Raw genomic sequence first — 17,649 nt, 5'->3', positions numbered from 1 at the left:
CATTTAGTTTTTGATTGGTTTCCATGGGAATCTAGGCGTGTGGGGATCTCTAATCTATTCATGGAAAGCAGATGCTTGAATTTTCATGACAGTAAAAGTGGGGGTCAGTGAAGAGATAAAGATGATTAGAAAATGAATATGGTTGTAGGTAACATGATCATGTTCAAAACAAAATGCTGCAAGCCACGTAGATTTAAAAACAATCTTGCAAGGCAGTTCTACTGTGTTTGAGAGGTATTATATCATAAAGAAAGAAAACACTGGACTTAAAGGCATTAGCTCTGGGTTCAAATTCTGAATCTGGCCCATAAGGAAGAAGCCCTTAGGAGAGCAGTTCTCCTGGGTTCCCTTACCCTGCTGCTCTCTGCTTGAGCGCCCCTTTCCACTAAAGTCTTTCACTTTCTCAAGAAAGGAGAGGAAGGAAGGGAGGGAGGGAGGGAGGGAGAGAGAAAGAAGGAAAGGAAGGAAGGAAGGAAGGAAGGAAGGAAGGAAGGGAGGGAGGGAGGGAGGGAGGGAGGGAGGAAGAAAGGAAAAGAAAAAAACCTTTAGGTATTTCTTTGGGGAGCTGACAGGGAAACTGACTGGATCTGAGAATTGCTCTAAGACAGAAGAACCCGAGGCCTGAGGAAGGAAGCTGCAGAAGAGTAACTTCTCTTTCCGTGGAGCATTATCAGGAGCACTGAGCGGGGAATCCAAAAAAACCGAGATAATTCCTGACTCTGCAAACGACGAAGCGGCCTTGAAGAACTCAAACTAGACCTCAGTTTACTTCTGTAGAAAATAGTTAACATTCTACTATTCTAACTGCTAAGAAGCTACTATGAAATTGAATAATTTTTTTCTTACTAGAACTATGTTACAACTCAAAGCAGTGATTTCAGTGAAGATTTGCTGACATGCTGTTTCTTGTGACTATAAATTTCATCTATGCAGGTGGAAGTACATTAACTATAATCAAAGTATTAAAGAATGGACAGGTTTTTATTTCAAATCTCAGATTTGTTTAAAAATAGACCAATCTGGGTTTTGGTTGGAACACTCATTTGAATGTAAGACCCTAATTATTTGAAACCAGGGTCTAAACTGGAAAGCCAGAGGGCAGGTTTAGATATAGTTTCTAAATACTCAGAAGAGGACAAAACTGATGCTAGTTTGAAAGCCTCAGAAGTTAGAATGTAATGAAGCAAAGATTCTTCAGACTAAGACTCTGTCTGCCTGGAAAAGGTAGCTTAGCTAAGGTTGAAGTCAAATGGGGTAAACTGCAAGGGTTGTCTAACATAGCCCCTCTCAGTCCAGAGATGTCTTGAGAGATCATTAAAATTCCAGAATATAAGGGTTTCATATGCTCAGACTTTCCTACATTTCTAGGTAATGTGGGCACTGCAAACGTCTTTTGGTGCGTTCTTTTAGAAGCACACCAAAATCTAAAACCCCACTTGCTCACTCTTCAGATATCCTCTGGCAACACAGTTTGTGGCAGAGTGAGCAGCTATTAAATTGGTTTTAAACAGACTGAGTGAATACAGCCACAGAGAAGCCTGGAAGTACCCACTAAATACCCCAGGCCATCTTGCTGCTTGCTCAAGTTTAAGAACCACTGGATTAGAGCACAGACACAAGGCTTCCAGATGGCTCCTCAGGTGAAGGCTGGGGAAATGTGACCTGAGTGCTTAAAAGCCTAAGCCAGAAACAAACAACCCAATCAAAAATGGGCAGAACAACTAAACAGACATTTCTCCAAAGAAGACATACAGATGGCCAAGAGGCACATGAAAACATGCTCAACACTGCTAATTACTGGAGAAATGCAAATCAAAACTACAATGAGATATCACCTCATACCAGTCAGAATGGCCATCATCAAAAAGTTTAAAGGAGCTTCCCTGGTGGCACAGTGGTTAAGAATCCGCCTACCAATGCAGGAGACACGGGATCGAGCCCTGGTCTGGGAAGATCCCATATGCCGCGAAGCGACTAAGCCCGTGCGCCACTACTACTGAGCCTGTGCTCTAGAGCCTGCAAACCACAACTACTGAGCCCTTGTGCCACAACTACTGAAGCCCATGTGTCTAGAGCCCGTGCTCTGCAACAAGAGAATCCACCTCAGTGAGAAGCCCGCACACCGCAATGAAGAGTAGCCCCCGCTCGCCGCAACTAGAGAAAAGCCTGCACGCAGCAACGAAGACCCAATGCAGCCAAAAATAAATAAATAAATAAAATTTAAAAAAGTCTACAAACAATAAATGCTGGAGAGGATGTGGAGAAAAGGGAACCCTCTTACACTGTTGGTGGGAATGTAAATTGGTACAGCCAATATGGAGAACAGTATGGAGGTTCCTTAAGAAATGAAAAATAGAACTACCATATGATCCAGCAATGTCACTCCTGGGCATATATCCAGGGAAGAACATGGTTGGAAAGGATCCATGCACTCCAGTGTTCATTGTAGCACTATTTACAATAGCCAAGACATGGAAGCAACCTAAATGTCCATTGACAGGTGGATGGATAAAGAAGATGTGGTACATATATACAATGGAATATTACTCAGCCATTAAAAAGAATGAAATAATGACATTTGTAGCAACATGGATGGACCTAGAGATTATCCTACTAAGTGAAGTGAGTCAGACAAAGAAAGATAAATATCATATGATATCACTTATATGCAGAATCTAAAAAAAAATGATACAAATGAACTTATTTACAAAACAGAAACAGACTCACAGACTTAGAGAACAAACTTATGGTTACCGGAGGGAAGGGTGAGGAGGAGGGATAGATTGGGAGTTTGGGATTGACATGTACACACTGCTATATTTAAAACAGATAACCAACAAGGACCTACTACATAGCACAGGAAACTCTTCTCAGTACACTGTAATAACCTAAATGGGAAAAGAATTTGAAAAAGAACAGGTACATGTATATGTATAAGTGAGTCACTTCGCTGTACACCTGAAACTAACACAACATTGTTAATCAGCTATACTCCAATATAAAATAAAAATTTTTTAAAAGTATAATAATGAATAACAACAACAAAAAGGCCTAGGCCAGGAACCATTCTTGCTTCCATTCTCCTTTTGCCTACCTACAAATAATGGTCACCAAGTTCTGGACATTTTATCATTTTTTATAATAGACTTTTATTGAGGCATAACCTATATATAATAAACTACATAAGTCTCAAGTAAACAGTTTGATAAATTTTTATGTAAGTAACACACAGATCAAGACATAGAACATTTCCAGCATCCCTGAAAGATTCCTCATGCCACTCTTCAGTCACTACCTATCTCTTGGGTAACCACAAATCTGATTTGGGTCACCATATCGTTTTGCCTGTTTTTAAAATCCATATAAATAGCATATATATCTGACTTCTCTCAATAGTATTCCATTGCAGGAATACACCACAATTAATTTACTCATTTGCCTGTTGATAGGCATTTGGACTGTTTGTGTTATTAGAACATTTGCTATTTCAAACAAAGCTGTCATGTATGTTCTCATACATGTCTTTTGGTGGGAAAAAGCACTTATCTCTTAGATATGACTGGCGTAGGGGTATGAATTGCAGTGATCGTGTGTGTGTGTGTGTGCGTGTGCGCACATATATTTTTAACTTTAGTAGATATATCTGATTTTTCAGAGTGGATGTTACCAATTTACATTCTTACCAAAAATATTTGAGAGTTCCATTTGTTCCATACCCTCACCATCAGTTGCTACTGTCAGACTTTTTCATTTTAGACATTCAAATGGTTGTGTGGCGGTATCTCATTGTGGCTTTAATTTGCATTTCCCTAATTAATAATGATGTTGAGCACCTTTTCATTTGTCTTTTGGGCATTTGGCTATACCTTTGTAAACTAGGGTTACATGTTTCAACATGAATAAATCTCACAAACATAATGTTAAGTCAAAAGAAAAGCAAGTTGGAGAGTAACACACTGTATAATACCATTTACATAAAGATTTTAAACATGCAAAATAATATTATTGTTTCTGGGCATGTAAATATATATAAAGTAAAAGTAGAAAAATACACATGGGAATTGAAACCACAAAAATTAAGATAGACTAAGGTGGCAGAAAAAGAGGGGAATGGGATTTAGAAGATAAAAAACTTCAAGTTTTATTTCATTTTAAAAAATCAGAACTAAAAACTTAAAAAAATTCAGGTTCATCTCTTCTGGATATTAGGTACCTGAGTGTTTTTATATTATTTTCCATTCTTACCTATAAGTTTAAAATAATTAATTCAAAAATAAGACAGAGGGCTTCCCTGGTGGCGCAGTGGTTGAGAGTCCGCTTGCCAATGCAGGGGACACGGGTTCGTGCCCCAGTCCGGGAGGATCCCACATGCCGCGGCGGAGCGGCTAGGCCCGTGAGCCATGGCCGCTGAGCCTGCACGTCCGGAGCCTGTGCTCCGCAACGGGAGAGGCCACAACAGTGAGAGGCTCGTGTACCGCAAAAAAAAAAAAAAAAAAAAAGACAGAGAACATTTAGGCATATGCAAAGGCAAAGTGAATGATGAATAATTTATTAAGAGACGAGAACTGAAAGGAGAATTCACTCCATTTCCTCATCCAATGGCTAATTGGACTAGAAGATACTGAAGGATCTTTCTGTTTCTGATGTCTACTGATTCCTAAAGACTAATTTGATGTTTACACGTGTATTACAGCATGACTAACAGCAATAACATTGATAACTTACACTTCTAGAGTGTATTTTCTCCACCAAGCAGAATGCTTTATATCTAAGAACTCATCATTCCTATATGGTGGGCAGGGAGAGGTATTGTCCCATTTTATAATAAAGAAATTGAGACATACAAAAATTATATTTGTTGAGAAATTAAGCTCACAGAGTTATAAAATCCTACTTACAAAATTATGTGTTGGGGTGGATTATGAACAGGAATAAATAATATATAATTTAAACTCCAACAGTTTTGAAGACTATACCATTCATGATAAATTTATCTGATGTTCACATTGATTGATTGATTCCTTCATTTATGTATTCATTAAACAAACATTAACTGAGTCTTTATTAAATGGCAGGAGCTGTGTTAAGACTGGAACTATAAAATCAAATAAGGGACTTCCCTGGTGGCACAGTGGTTAAGAATCCACCTGCCAATCAAGGGACAGGGGTTCGAGCCCTGGTCTGGGAAGATCCTACATGCCACGGAGCAACTAAGCCCGTGTGCCACAACTACTGAGCCTGTGTGCCACAACTACTGAAGCCTGTGCGCCTAGAGCCCATGCTCCACAACAAGAGAAGCCACTGCAATGAGAAGCCCACGTACCACAACAAAGAGTTACCCACGCTTACCACACCTAGAGAAAGCCCGCATGCAGCAATGAAGATGCAATGCAGCCAAAAATAAAAATAAATAAATAAGTTAGTTAAAAAAAAAAATCAAGTAAGACATGACCTCTGCCTTCAAACAGCATTAGAGGGGGTGAAATATACATAAGTGAAATCCATGGTTAATTGTTAGGTATACGTACTGAGGAGGAATAATGGAATACAGAGTTGAAGGGGACCGGGTAGGGGTTGTTTGGTGTTTAAGTGTTGAGTACGTGTAAGATAAGGAAACCAAATACTGTTAGGTGGTATTAAGTTTTCCAGAAAAGTTTCGGAGGTATTCTACTCTTCTCCTTTACTTTTTATAAGTCATTAACATGGAAACAACATATTTTTAAAACTGAAAATTAATATTTAATTTTCATAGATGAATGAGAATTCTCTCTGTAAACCAAAAAAGAAAAAACAACCCAACCACAACCTGAAGCTTCTTTAATTTTTGTGTTTAACATGATATATTTTTTCAAAGTGTGTAGTCAATCTTCTTGAAGCCAAATTAATAACTTCCTGGAAGATTAAAAATGCGTAACTATTAAAATTTAGTGAGATTGCTAAAGCTTTTTTTTTTTTTTATCCTTATCAACAAATAAATGTATCTGTGGAAGTCAGAGAAATAGTAGCTTCCCAGGAGCAAAACATTTCTAACAATTAGATATCTTTTGTGAGAAACCCAGAAAAGGCATGACTGATTGCTTTCTTAGATTAAACTGAGGGTACTAAATGAAAAACAAATTAGGTACAGATGTTCAGTATATTGAGATTAATTTTAATCTCATGGGTATCATTTCCTTAGCTGCTTGGACTAACAGCAATTTGTTTCCAGAAAAGTGAATATGTGTCAAAATAACTAAGTCAATCAACACAGTTCAGTAAGTTTTTCCTATATATGTATTTTGAAACTGGATAAATGTTTCTAATAAACAAAATGTCTAGCATTTGTATTCATAATGACTTTCTATATAAGTAACATAAAATGTATTCATTTGTTCAACGAAGACATATCAGACACTGTGTTAGATTCTGGGGGATTCAAAAATAAATAAAACAAGTGTCCTCCTGGAGCTCCAATGTAGTGGGAAAGAGGCAAGTACATACAAGATAGTGGGGCTCTAGTAGAAACACAGACAAAATGCTACGTGAACGTGAATTTTTCTTACTAATCAATCTAAGATGGCATAATATAGTTCACTATCACAAAAAACACAAAACCATAATAAATAATATATGAGAATGGTTGATCTTTGGGTCAGTAATAATAACAATGCTATTTACATGTTATGGCTGTTGATATTTTATAAAACACTTAGGTATATTAATATCACACATAGGTATACATACCTTACAGTAGATAGACCAACTTTAATTATCACTTAATATCTTTATCTATGGTCTTTGTAAGCAACTTAAGAGTAGGAATCATGTCTTTCATCTTTGCATTCCAAGACCTAGCACAGTGCCTGTTGCACAGTAACAGTTTTAACATATGTTGAATGAATGCATGCATGCACGTATACATGAATATTGATGTTACATAAATAGCACACTTCTGAGTTCACAGACAACAGAATTAAGTGCGATAGACAATACTTTACAAGAATATTTGATATCCAAAATATCAGAGAGGTTCACTAAACAAAGGGATGTGAAGTTTAATAGGGATCGGTACTGACAGTACTTATTTATAGCAGACATGTGATTCATTTTTTAATATTCTCTCTAGATGTATAATCATGATACACAATAGACACTTGGCAACTACTTATTGAATGAACAGTTCTACCTCCGCAATGTATCTATTGGATCCAACTGTTCCTCTCCATTGGCCTGAACTGTAATAGATTTCTATGTACCTCCATTCTTGTCCTCTTCCAAAGTAGCTTTAGTTGCCATATTTGTCTCCCTAAAATAATTTGATCATGTAACTTCCATTCTTAAATTTCCTAAGCAGCTCCCTAGAATTCAGGACCCTTCATTTAAAAAATGTAATTAAAAAAAAGACATAGGAAGTGCATAGTACAAAAGTCTGGCACTGGCACACAGCAGGTACTAAACAGCTAAACATTAATGAGCTAGGTTGTCCTGGGAAAATTAGTTATTCATATGTTTTAAAATGAGAATGGATCCCTACACAAAAATCAATTTGTTATGTATTAAAAGATTTAAGTAGAAAAGAAAATATAGGATAACGTAAAAACAATCTCTGCTTAGCTCTGTTTAGTCTACCAGCTGTTGTTTACTGCTAGGTTTCTTAGAGCCTCACCCTATACAAGCAGAGTTTAGGCAACGGCTAATGACTTGCGAGGAATCTGTACTCAGGTTTTTGGCTTCCTTCTCTTCAGGAGTTTGCCCTTCAAGTTCCAGCTACTGCTAACACCAAACTACACCTGGGTTTCCCCAGCTGACTAAGAATCCTGCTTCCTGCTAGGGTTGTATTCTTTTGCTTTCCAATTTAGAAAATGCCTTGAAGGAAAAAGCCAGGATAAATGCGGAGCTAATTTCATGTGCTTCCCTTCTCTGAATCATCCTGCCTATGCTGACCGCTCCCAGCGCCTTCAAACAATATGTTTTGTTCAGTTTTCAGATGTGTTTGGCAGATGAGCTGTTCTAAAATAGGTGGTCATGGTGAGAACTTATGCCTAGTCATGAAAGTCTCGGGTTGGCTGCTCCTTTTTGTGATTTCTTCTTTTATATCTTTAAATGTTCCATCAATGGTTAATTTATATTGTGTTTCTAATGGTGCCAATATCTGATGTTTTTGATAGAAATCTGTTTATTGTTTCAGCTGACTCTCCTTCATGGTAGATTGATTGCTCATGTGTTTGGTGATCTTTCGCTGTGAGATCATGTTTGGTCTGTTTTAATATGGGGGAATCCTGGAAGTTAAAGGTGAAGATATTTTTTCTAAGAGAATTTGTGTTTGTGTCTGCTTAGAGGCAGGGTGGGCTACAGAGCTGGGACATATCATCTCCAACTATTTCTGAAAATTATTTCTAGGTCGTCCACCATCTTATCCCTGCCTGAAGTATACTACCTCTGATTTCTTAATCATGGTGCTTCTGCATGAAGCACAAAACCAAACACAATACCCAGGTTTGATCTGGACAGAGCGGAGTATTAAAGAATGATTATCACCCTTGTTCTAGAAATTCTACTGCTAGTATAGCTTAAAGGTATATTACGGCTTTTGGCAAACATGCAAATACAAACAGGAACACAGAGATGGGGAAACTCATAATTATCAGATAGTTGAAAGAACATGAAACTTGTTACTTATGAAATCAGCTATGTAAACTGTGACACGTAAATCACAGTTCTATTTATTCTTTGACACTAGAGAAATCACTGCTTAAAAAAATAAAGGAGAAACAAAAAGCAAACAGAAGCAATGCACTGCATCTCACAGAGAGACTTAGCAGCTCACATGTCTGGTTGTGCTCTCCCCTTCTCTCAACCTTTTTCACATTATACCTCTACAAAAATGTCATACTGTTGGATCATCAACTTAAATTCTTTTTCTTTCCTCACATGATCCACTTGATGTGCAGTTAGTTTCCCCCAACTTACATTTTTAAAGTTGAGTTTTAAACCTAAGTGAATCACAATGAAAAAATCTAAAGTGTGTCAAATTCTTAGTAGTGGGGCTATTCCCAATCTGAAATGTTTACTTTTTTATGATAACAAGTTAAATAGAGTTACACTTCCTTAGTAAATAATTTTAACAGCTGACAAGCCTAGGTGAAAGGTTTAAATACCTGAGCAGTAGTTAAAACTGAGATTGAAAATGAGAGATTTTTTTAAAAATTACTGTAATGAAAAGCAAATTCAAGAGCAATAACTTTGGAAATAACCTGACAGACCTAACTGATAAGAGCATATAACTAGCATATTCAGAAGTATATCTTAATGTCAGTCTCTTTTTATGCTTTCAACTAATGAAAAGGTATTTTTCTAACCCCTCAATTAATCAGCTATATCTGGTTCACATTTTTTAATGGGAAATAACTCTAATAGTTTCTGCTGGATCTAACTAATTTTCATTGCTTTTTATTCTCAAAATACATAAGTCTAAAATAACAAAGAGAAAAATATCAGGCACTGGAACTATATTTTATAGACCAAAATTTTATGGTGAGAAAAATCATTTTCAGATAAATAAGTTCAAATAAATTTAGAAGCTTCCCATTTTGTTGTTTTTTGATATGTTTAATCCTAAAAAACTGAGCTCTTAACAAGCCTTTAAAAACTTGAAATCATTTATACTAGCAATATAGATTTAGATTTTTAAAAATTTGAAAATACATTTCAGAAAATAAATTTCTTTTATGCTCCCTAATGCCACATAGTTTATGGGCAACTACAACTTTTTATTGTAAAAGTAACATGCATTAAGGAAAACATTTTAAACAATGAAAAGTACCAAAATTCATATATCTTCCCAATATTTAAACTCAACCACTACTGAGATATATATACATTTCATATATATATATTTTGGCTGTACCGCACAGCCTGCAGGACCTTAGTTCCCCAACCAGGGATCGAACCCATGCCCCCTGCAATGGAAGTGTGGAGTCCTAGCCACTGGATCGCCAGCGAATTCCCAAATCCAACCACTATTGACAATTTAGTGTGTGGTGGTTTTCTTTTTTTCTTTGCCTTTTCTCATGCATAAATTGATTTGTAATATAGTTTAATCATATTAATACATATAATTTTATTTCCTTTTTCCCAACTTAACTTTAGATCAGAAAATAAATTTCATCGCTGGAGGAACTTGGATAAGTGAAAGCAGCCACTGATGGTTATCTGTGCTTACTCTCTGCAGTTTAAAGATTACAGCTTTTAGAGAAAACATATGAAACTACGAGTTATATGCCTGTGATTTCTTTACCATCTGTCCATCTCACAGTTCCATTAATCAATTAACAAATACCACAGAAAAGGTTTACTCTTCACGGTAGTTTTACTTCTCACCTTTTGAGCTGCAAGATGGAGGGCTGTTCTCTGGCTATGGTCAGTTTTATTAACATCTGCTCCTGCCTTCAGGAGAGTATCTGCACAATCCAGTCTGTCAGCCAACACACAATACATAAGTGGTGTTCTCCCAAATTGATCTTCTTTGTCTTTAACGGCAGAATTTCCTAGGAGGATAAGAAACAGATAGTGATATTTGATAATTATTGTTTTTATTACTAATATAACTATGAACTATATTTACTAGCTGTTTCTTATCAAGTACTGTGGTAAATGCATTAAATATATTATCTCATTTTTACTCACCCTATGAGATAGATATTACTGTCCCTATAGTATAGGAAACTGAGACTTAGAGAAGTTAGGTAACTTGTACACATTACAATAACAGTAGGTGGTGAAGCTAAAATTCAAATTGATTGTTGACTTTAAAGGGTATGTTCTTAACAACTCTGTCATACTAAATAACATTTTGAGATGTGAGGTTATTTTTTTCCTCCCTTACTCCTTTTGTGAAAAAATACTTAGTGTAGCTCATACACTAGGCATTGTGGTATGTTTTTGAGATCTACAAAAATCAATCATGGTTGGCTTCCTGTTTTAGACAATATGGAGCAAATGCATACTATCATGATCCTCCTGCTACTTAAAACTAAACACCCCAGGCAAAATAAATGAAAGGTGGTGAAAAGAAGGCAAATTGGTTAGGGAACTATGAAACTTCAGGAACAACCTGCTATTGAGTTCCCTGATTTATTTATTTATTTTTTGCCTCCTATATAAAGCCAGCCTGGGTGCTAAAGTAGCTCATCAGAAATACCAGTGGGCACATACACAAAATTCCCCAAGAAGCCTGCTCTCTCCAGTCAAAATATTGGGAAGGGAGTAGCTCTGCAGGAGTGAACTCTTTTGACTATACTTCTGCTACTCAAAGCACATACGACAGGGCTTCCCTGGTGGTGCAGTGGTTGAGAGTCTGCCTGACGATGCAGGGGACACGGGTTTGTGCCCCAGTCCGGGAAGATCCCACATGCCACGGAGCGGCTGGGCCCGTGAGCCATGGCCGTTGAGCCTGCGCGTCTGGAGCCTGTGCTCCGCAAACGGGAGAGGCCACAACAGTGAGAGGCCCACGTACTGCAAAAAAAAAAAAAAAGCACATACAACCAAACAAATTGTACCTCTTTTCCTCTCCAATGGATATTGCAGAGACTGTGGGGAGGAGCCCTATGAAGCATTGTGCCCTGAATTAGGCAAAGGATGGCAACAAGGTGGTATCTTACCCCTTCCCAACTAGAGAGTGGGGAAAGGTTATGGAGAGGAGGAAGCTAGAGAAAGCAATTCTTTAAATCAGTGCATGATGCCATGGATAACTGAGCAGCCCATATGTGAAACTGACCAGAGTCAAAATAGCAAAAGCTTTGAGAATGGTACTCTTGGTGGGATACTTCTAGGTTCTAAATTGGCCTGGGTAGCACAAAAATGGGGCAGACCAGAAAATAACTCACAAGAGCTCTCAAAGCTAACTTGACATTTGAACCACAGTCTACAAAATTGGACCAAAATGTTCATTCTAAACCTAAACAGATTGTCAGTGTACTAAAATAGGAGATTTAAAGTAGGATCCAGAGTCTCATAAGATAATACACAAAGTGTCCAAGATATAATCCAAAATTACTAGACAAACCAAACACCAGGAAAATATTAAACAAGAAAGCACAATCAGCAGGCACCAAAACTGTGATGATACAGATATTAGAATTATCTGACAAAGATTTTAAAGCAATGGTCATAAAAATGCTCTGACAAGCAACTATGAATGCTCTTGAAACAAATGGAAAAATCCAAAGTCTCAGCAAAGAGAGAAAATATAAAGATGAACCCAGTGAAAAATTTAGAATAATAAATGTTTAAAAGTAAGTAAAAACCAGACTTCCCTGGTAGCACAGTGGTTAAGAATCTGCCTGCCAACGCAGGAGACACAGGTTCAAGCCCTGGTCCGGGAAGATCCCACATGATGCGGAACAACTAAGCCCATATGCCACAACTACTGAGCCTGTGCTCTAGAGCCCATGAGCCACAACTACGGAGCCTGAACACTGCAACTACTGAGCCTGTGCACCACAACTACTGAAACTCACATGCCCAGAGCCCGTGCTCCACAACAAGAGAAGCCACTGCAATAAGAAGCCCGTGCACCGCAATGAAGAGTAGCCCCCACTTGCTGTAACTAAGCCTGCACACAGCAAAAGACCCAATGCAGCCAAAAAAAAAAAAAAAGGAAAAAACCAAATAAAATAACCAAAATAAAAATCTCACCTAATAGGCACAATAGCGTAATGGAAATGACAGAGGAAAGAATCACTGAACTTGATGACAGACCAATAGAAATTATTCAGTCTGAACAACAGATAGAAAAGATAGAAACAAAAAGAATCAACAGAGTCTCAGGGCTCTGTGGGATAATAACGAAGTTTCTACCATTTATATCGTCAGAGTCCCAGAAAGAGAGGAAAAAGAATGAAGGGCTGAAAACATATTTGAAGGAATAATGGTTAGAAATGTCCCACATTTGGTGAAAGACACAAACCTACAAATTTAAGAAGCTGAACAAAGCTCAAACAAAATAAACCCGAAGAAATCCATACTGAGTCAATCAAAATCAAATTTCTAGAAACTAAATTCAAATTACAGTGTATTTCTCATAAGAAACTATGGAGGCCATAAGGCAATAGCACAACATTTTTCAAGTGTTGCTGGGAGGGGGAAGAACTGTCAACCCAGAATTTTATATCTAGTGCTTGCATAGGGTCAGGGGTAGGGAGAAAAGAGGAGTGTTTGAGGGGTCATAGCTAAAGGGTACAGGGTTTTTTTGGGGGCTAATGAAATAAAATCAATTATGCTGATGTTTGTACAACACAACTCTGTGAATATACAAAAACTACTAAATTGCACACTTTAAATTGGTGAATTGTATGGTATGGTGGTATGGTGAATCTCAATAAAGCTGTTACAAAACACTCCGCTACATACACATTAAAATGGACCATTAAAAACATTTAAGAAATGTTAAATCCAGTGAGATTCTTCCTTGGAAGCTTGAGTAAAGGAGAGGATTTAGGACCTGTGGTCACAAGAACAAATGTGATAAATGGAGGCAATCATCACACATTGGGACAATCCTAACTGATTAGGTTTCTCAGGGCCAAAGTGGAGTCAGAACCACAGGGATAATAGGTCACTCTACCTCCCAAGACACTGGTTGCTCCACTCTTACCAAGTCGGCTGTAAGATACAGGGAAACTTCAAGCCTTCTCTTCAATCCCTGACATACTTTGCTTTTGTGTAACGGGTATTTATACTTTCCAACAGATTTAATTGGGTTATGTCACCACCATCCAATATGTTGTGCCTATAAGGAAAATTTCTGCATCTGAGGTAGCTGGAAGCATGTATCCCCTAGTCATAATTAGAAAAAGCAGCACTTACTCTTACCTGGGTCCTGTTTTGAGTTGCTTTTAGGGGGATAGTGGTTCTATGGCTAGTTTCTGAGTGGTGAGTGTCCCATTAAGTTCTGAGCTTCCTGAACGAGAGTAACTGAGAAAGGCCTGCTTCTTTATCTAGCTACCCTACTCCCTTCCTTCATTTCCTCAGTTAACAACATTCAGCCAATACCTGTCCAGTCTCCACCATAGCTTATTTTGATGAATGAATTAAATGATTTATCGTTTGTGTCTGGTAACTGCAACATGTTATACACATGTGGGGCTTATGATGTAAACTAATATTCACTGGATGGCAGTGCATTTAAATTTGCATTCCTGCCAGGAACAGCTAATATAGGATGCAGCTGGCTAGTGTGCTGTGTTGTTTTAATTGTTCTGGCAACTGTGGAGGTAGCCTCTAATCCATGACCAACAGGGGTTGGCATTCTGCTTGTGCTCAGTCTGAACATAGATCAGAAAGCTGAGGTGGAACCATGATTGCTCTGCTGCATTCGGTTATTTTAAGGCTAGTTGAAGCAGAAGAGTCTCTGTATGTATGTGTAGAAACCAGAGCTCCAGCTCTAGCAGTTAGAGGAAATAACTGTCACTTGTAGTGACAGTTGTGACACTCTACACAATAGCTATGGTGCCATACTGTCCAACACAAGTAAATCCAGCATTCTCTACTGATATCTTATTTGTCTGTTCTAAAATGTTACCTTTGTGTGGCATCAAAGATGCATTTATCTGTTTTCATCTACTTCTTACTTCACACCTTTCATATTGTCACCATCATCTGTGGTCGTTTAAAAATATCTGCTTATTGTAATAGAGGCAACACGCGAACAATGGAAAGAAGATAGGATTCATAATCCAATGACTTGGTTTGAGTTTCAACCTTGCAGGTATTAACTATGCAACTAAACTGCTTAACTTCTGAGTCTCAGTGTCCTAATTTAAAATGAGAATAATAATAATAACATGGGACATATTATATTTTGAGGGTACTTGAGATTTTAGAAAATATTTTTACACATCTCATTATCATTGTCGAGGTATCTTAAATATCATTTACACTCATTGCTACTTTGAAATTATCATAGCTGTTAGATCTGCCACTAGATCTTGTTATTTACTGCATTAAAAAAAGATTGCAAGTATATTGCTACATCATAATTTGAAAATACTTTGATAACTGTATTTCAATACAGCTGATTTTCTTTGGATTCTTATTATATTATATTTAAGCTCTTAAAATATATATTTCTGAGAAGGGGTCCATGAAGTTCACCAGATTGCCAAATGGGCTCATAGCACAAAAAAAATTCAGAAAGGTTCCAACTAGATGACCATGAATTTCATCTGTCAAGGTTTAGACCTAATCATCTTTCTTGGCTTTCTCATTCTCTATGTACTCATACATACGAATGTGCATGTATGCTAGACATATCCACCCACACATGGAGGTCCCATATGTTAGTAGTTAAAAGCACGGGCTTTACAATCAGTCTTGCAGGCTTCAATCTCAGTTCTGTTACTTATTAGACAAGTTACTTAATCTGTCTGCATCTCAGTTTCCTGACCTATGAAATGAGGGAAATGAGAGTACCCCAAACTCTTTGTGGTGTCTTGCTATTAAATGAGTTCATAAGTTACAAAATGCTTAACACAGTGCTTATATAACATAACTTTATGAATCTTGGCTCATTTTATTGCTATTATTAGTATGGATGCATATGCATGTAAGTATATTTGTAAATACATGTATATAAGCAAGCATTTATAAAACATTCAATGACCCTAACCCTCAGTGACAGGGTTGAAGTAAAGAAAGAAGGAACCTGAAATAATGGCACTGCTCTACCACTTATGAGGCTCCTTGCCACACCCAACTACTGTGTTGGGAGATGTTATAAACAAAGAGAGACAATGATTCAGAGAGATTTATATTAGTGTAGAACATGGACAGGCCAACAAAAGTTGTAGTAGAATCAGAAATGGTGCTGCTTGGTCACTTCACCACTGCAAATGCCCCGAACACTGTTAGCAGTAATGCCAGGAACCATCATTACACAGTGAATATTTACAAGTTATTTTGTTTGGTTTTCACAAAGAAAGCAGCATCATTTTTTTTCTTAGCATTTAGAGCTTTTTCATTTTGAGACATTTCTGAAACTATGTAAGATTGGATTCTTTTACAGGAAATCCAACCTGATATAATAATAGTAATAAGGTTCTATTTATTGTCTACAATGTGTCAGGTGCGATGCTAGATATTTTACAGTCATTATCTAATTTAACTGTCCCACAAAGTGGGCAAAGTGTTATAATCTATAGTTTACAGATGAGGAAACTGAGGGCTCAAAAAGATTAAGTGGTTCAAGCCAAGGTAATATAACTGATAAATGACAAAGCCAGAATTCAAGACTCAGGTTTATCTGACTCTAAATCTATAACCTTTCTACTACATTAGTATTAAAATGAATCTACTAGAATATATTATCAACGATGTCTCTGGTATTCAATTAAATTACTTGAGATGGATATTACAAGAAAAATCTACTTATATATAAATGATAGTCATAGCATGTAAGGATTTTACTATGTATGTTTATGTTTTTAGGGCCCAGGACTGAGCCCTAATTCATCTGAATCTAGATGTAATGAGTTATGTTAAAACATTAATCCATCGACACTAAACACTAAGAATTGCTACTAAAATGATGTCTCATTCAGGGAAAGCCTCTTCACTCCTCCTCCTGAACAATGGGCAGCACAGAAAGTGTTCGATTTAATTAGTTGTGTATGTAGAAAGAGATGCTCATCTGTTTCCATGGAGTCAAACACATCACGACATCCTTCTCCATGGAAACGGAGAAGGGAAAACAGAAAATGCTCAAGTGAATGAATTCACTGAGCAATTGGTGAGCAAAGATTGAAGAAAAAATATATCTCATTTGTAGTACTATGTGACTAGTTTAGAAAAGAGAAATAGCATATATTTAGAGATAGTCACTCTCGTGCTATGTAAAAGAAGGTACAAGATACACTGAAATTTAAGATGTACCTTAATACTAAAAAAAAACACATTATTTGATAGGAATATACAAATGTTAGGAAATACCACAGAGCAAAGGTATTATTGTCTTTGCACGGAAGACAAAAATGGCAGAATTCTTAAAAGGTGAACAGCGTTACAGCTCAAAGTCAGTTAATGAATAAGGGGTTCCTTAGACAAGATGACAGAAAACATAGGGGACCAATTTATAAATACATTTATCAGCTCTGTACTCGTTTCACATCATGATTGCTTCTTTGTTTCTAAGGAATTTTTTCTTTGGGGATATAAAATTATAGGAATATTTCAAGTTTTGTTATGTAACACATTAATTTATATGATTGAGCCTGTATAAGTGTTTTGAATTTACAACATACTGCACACTTTGTTCCCTTTGAAGATTATATTTCATGTTAAAATAATAAAAGATTTATTTAGGATATGTTTTCTTGAGGAATTCTGACTTAAATAAATTTTTTTTCCAATGGAATTTAGTCCTAACTTGTCTCTCAGTTCAATTCAACTCAATTCAGATTTAATCTCAGCCCTCTATATAGACTTCTTGAGAGGAAAGATACTTAAAGAATGATTATGATATTTATTTACTCCTTCAACAAATATTTCTCATGTGGCTACTATGTGCCAAGCACTGTGCTGGAATTTGTGTATATAATGATGAACTAAACAGACCTAGTCTATACTCATGGAGGCTCTTAGCTTACAGAGGAGAGAGACATTAAAATAGTCATA

General features: G+C 36.9%; 1 protein-coding gene across 4 annotated transcripts in view; it reads right to left on the bottom strand.

Moving 5' to 3' along the window:
• INVS (inversin) overlaps positions 1-17,649 on the bottom strand; it is a 143,154-nt gene that overhangs the window by 119,113 nt on the left and 6,392 nt on the right. For all 4 annotated transcript variants that reach the window (XM_073806334.1, XM_073806335.1, XM_019948910.3 and 1 more), the window contains exon 3: positions 10,360-10,526. In XM_073806334.1, the coding sequence (XP_073662435.1) occupies positions 10,360-10,526 (167 nt within the window). The remainder of the gene's footprint in view (positions 1-10,359; positions 10,527-17,649) is intronic.

Source organism: Tursiops truncatus, chromosome 6 (genome assembly GCF_011762595.2).
Source record: "Tursiops truncatus isolate mTurTru1 chromosome 6, mTurTru1.mat.Y, whole genome shotgun sequence".
Taxonomy (NCBI): Eukaryota; Metazoa; Chordata; class Mammalia; order Artiodactyla; family Delphinidae; genus Tursiops; species Tursiops truncatus.
This window is presented reverse-complemented; position numbering and strand designations above follow the sequence as displayed.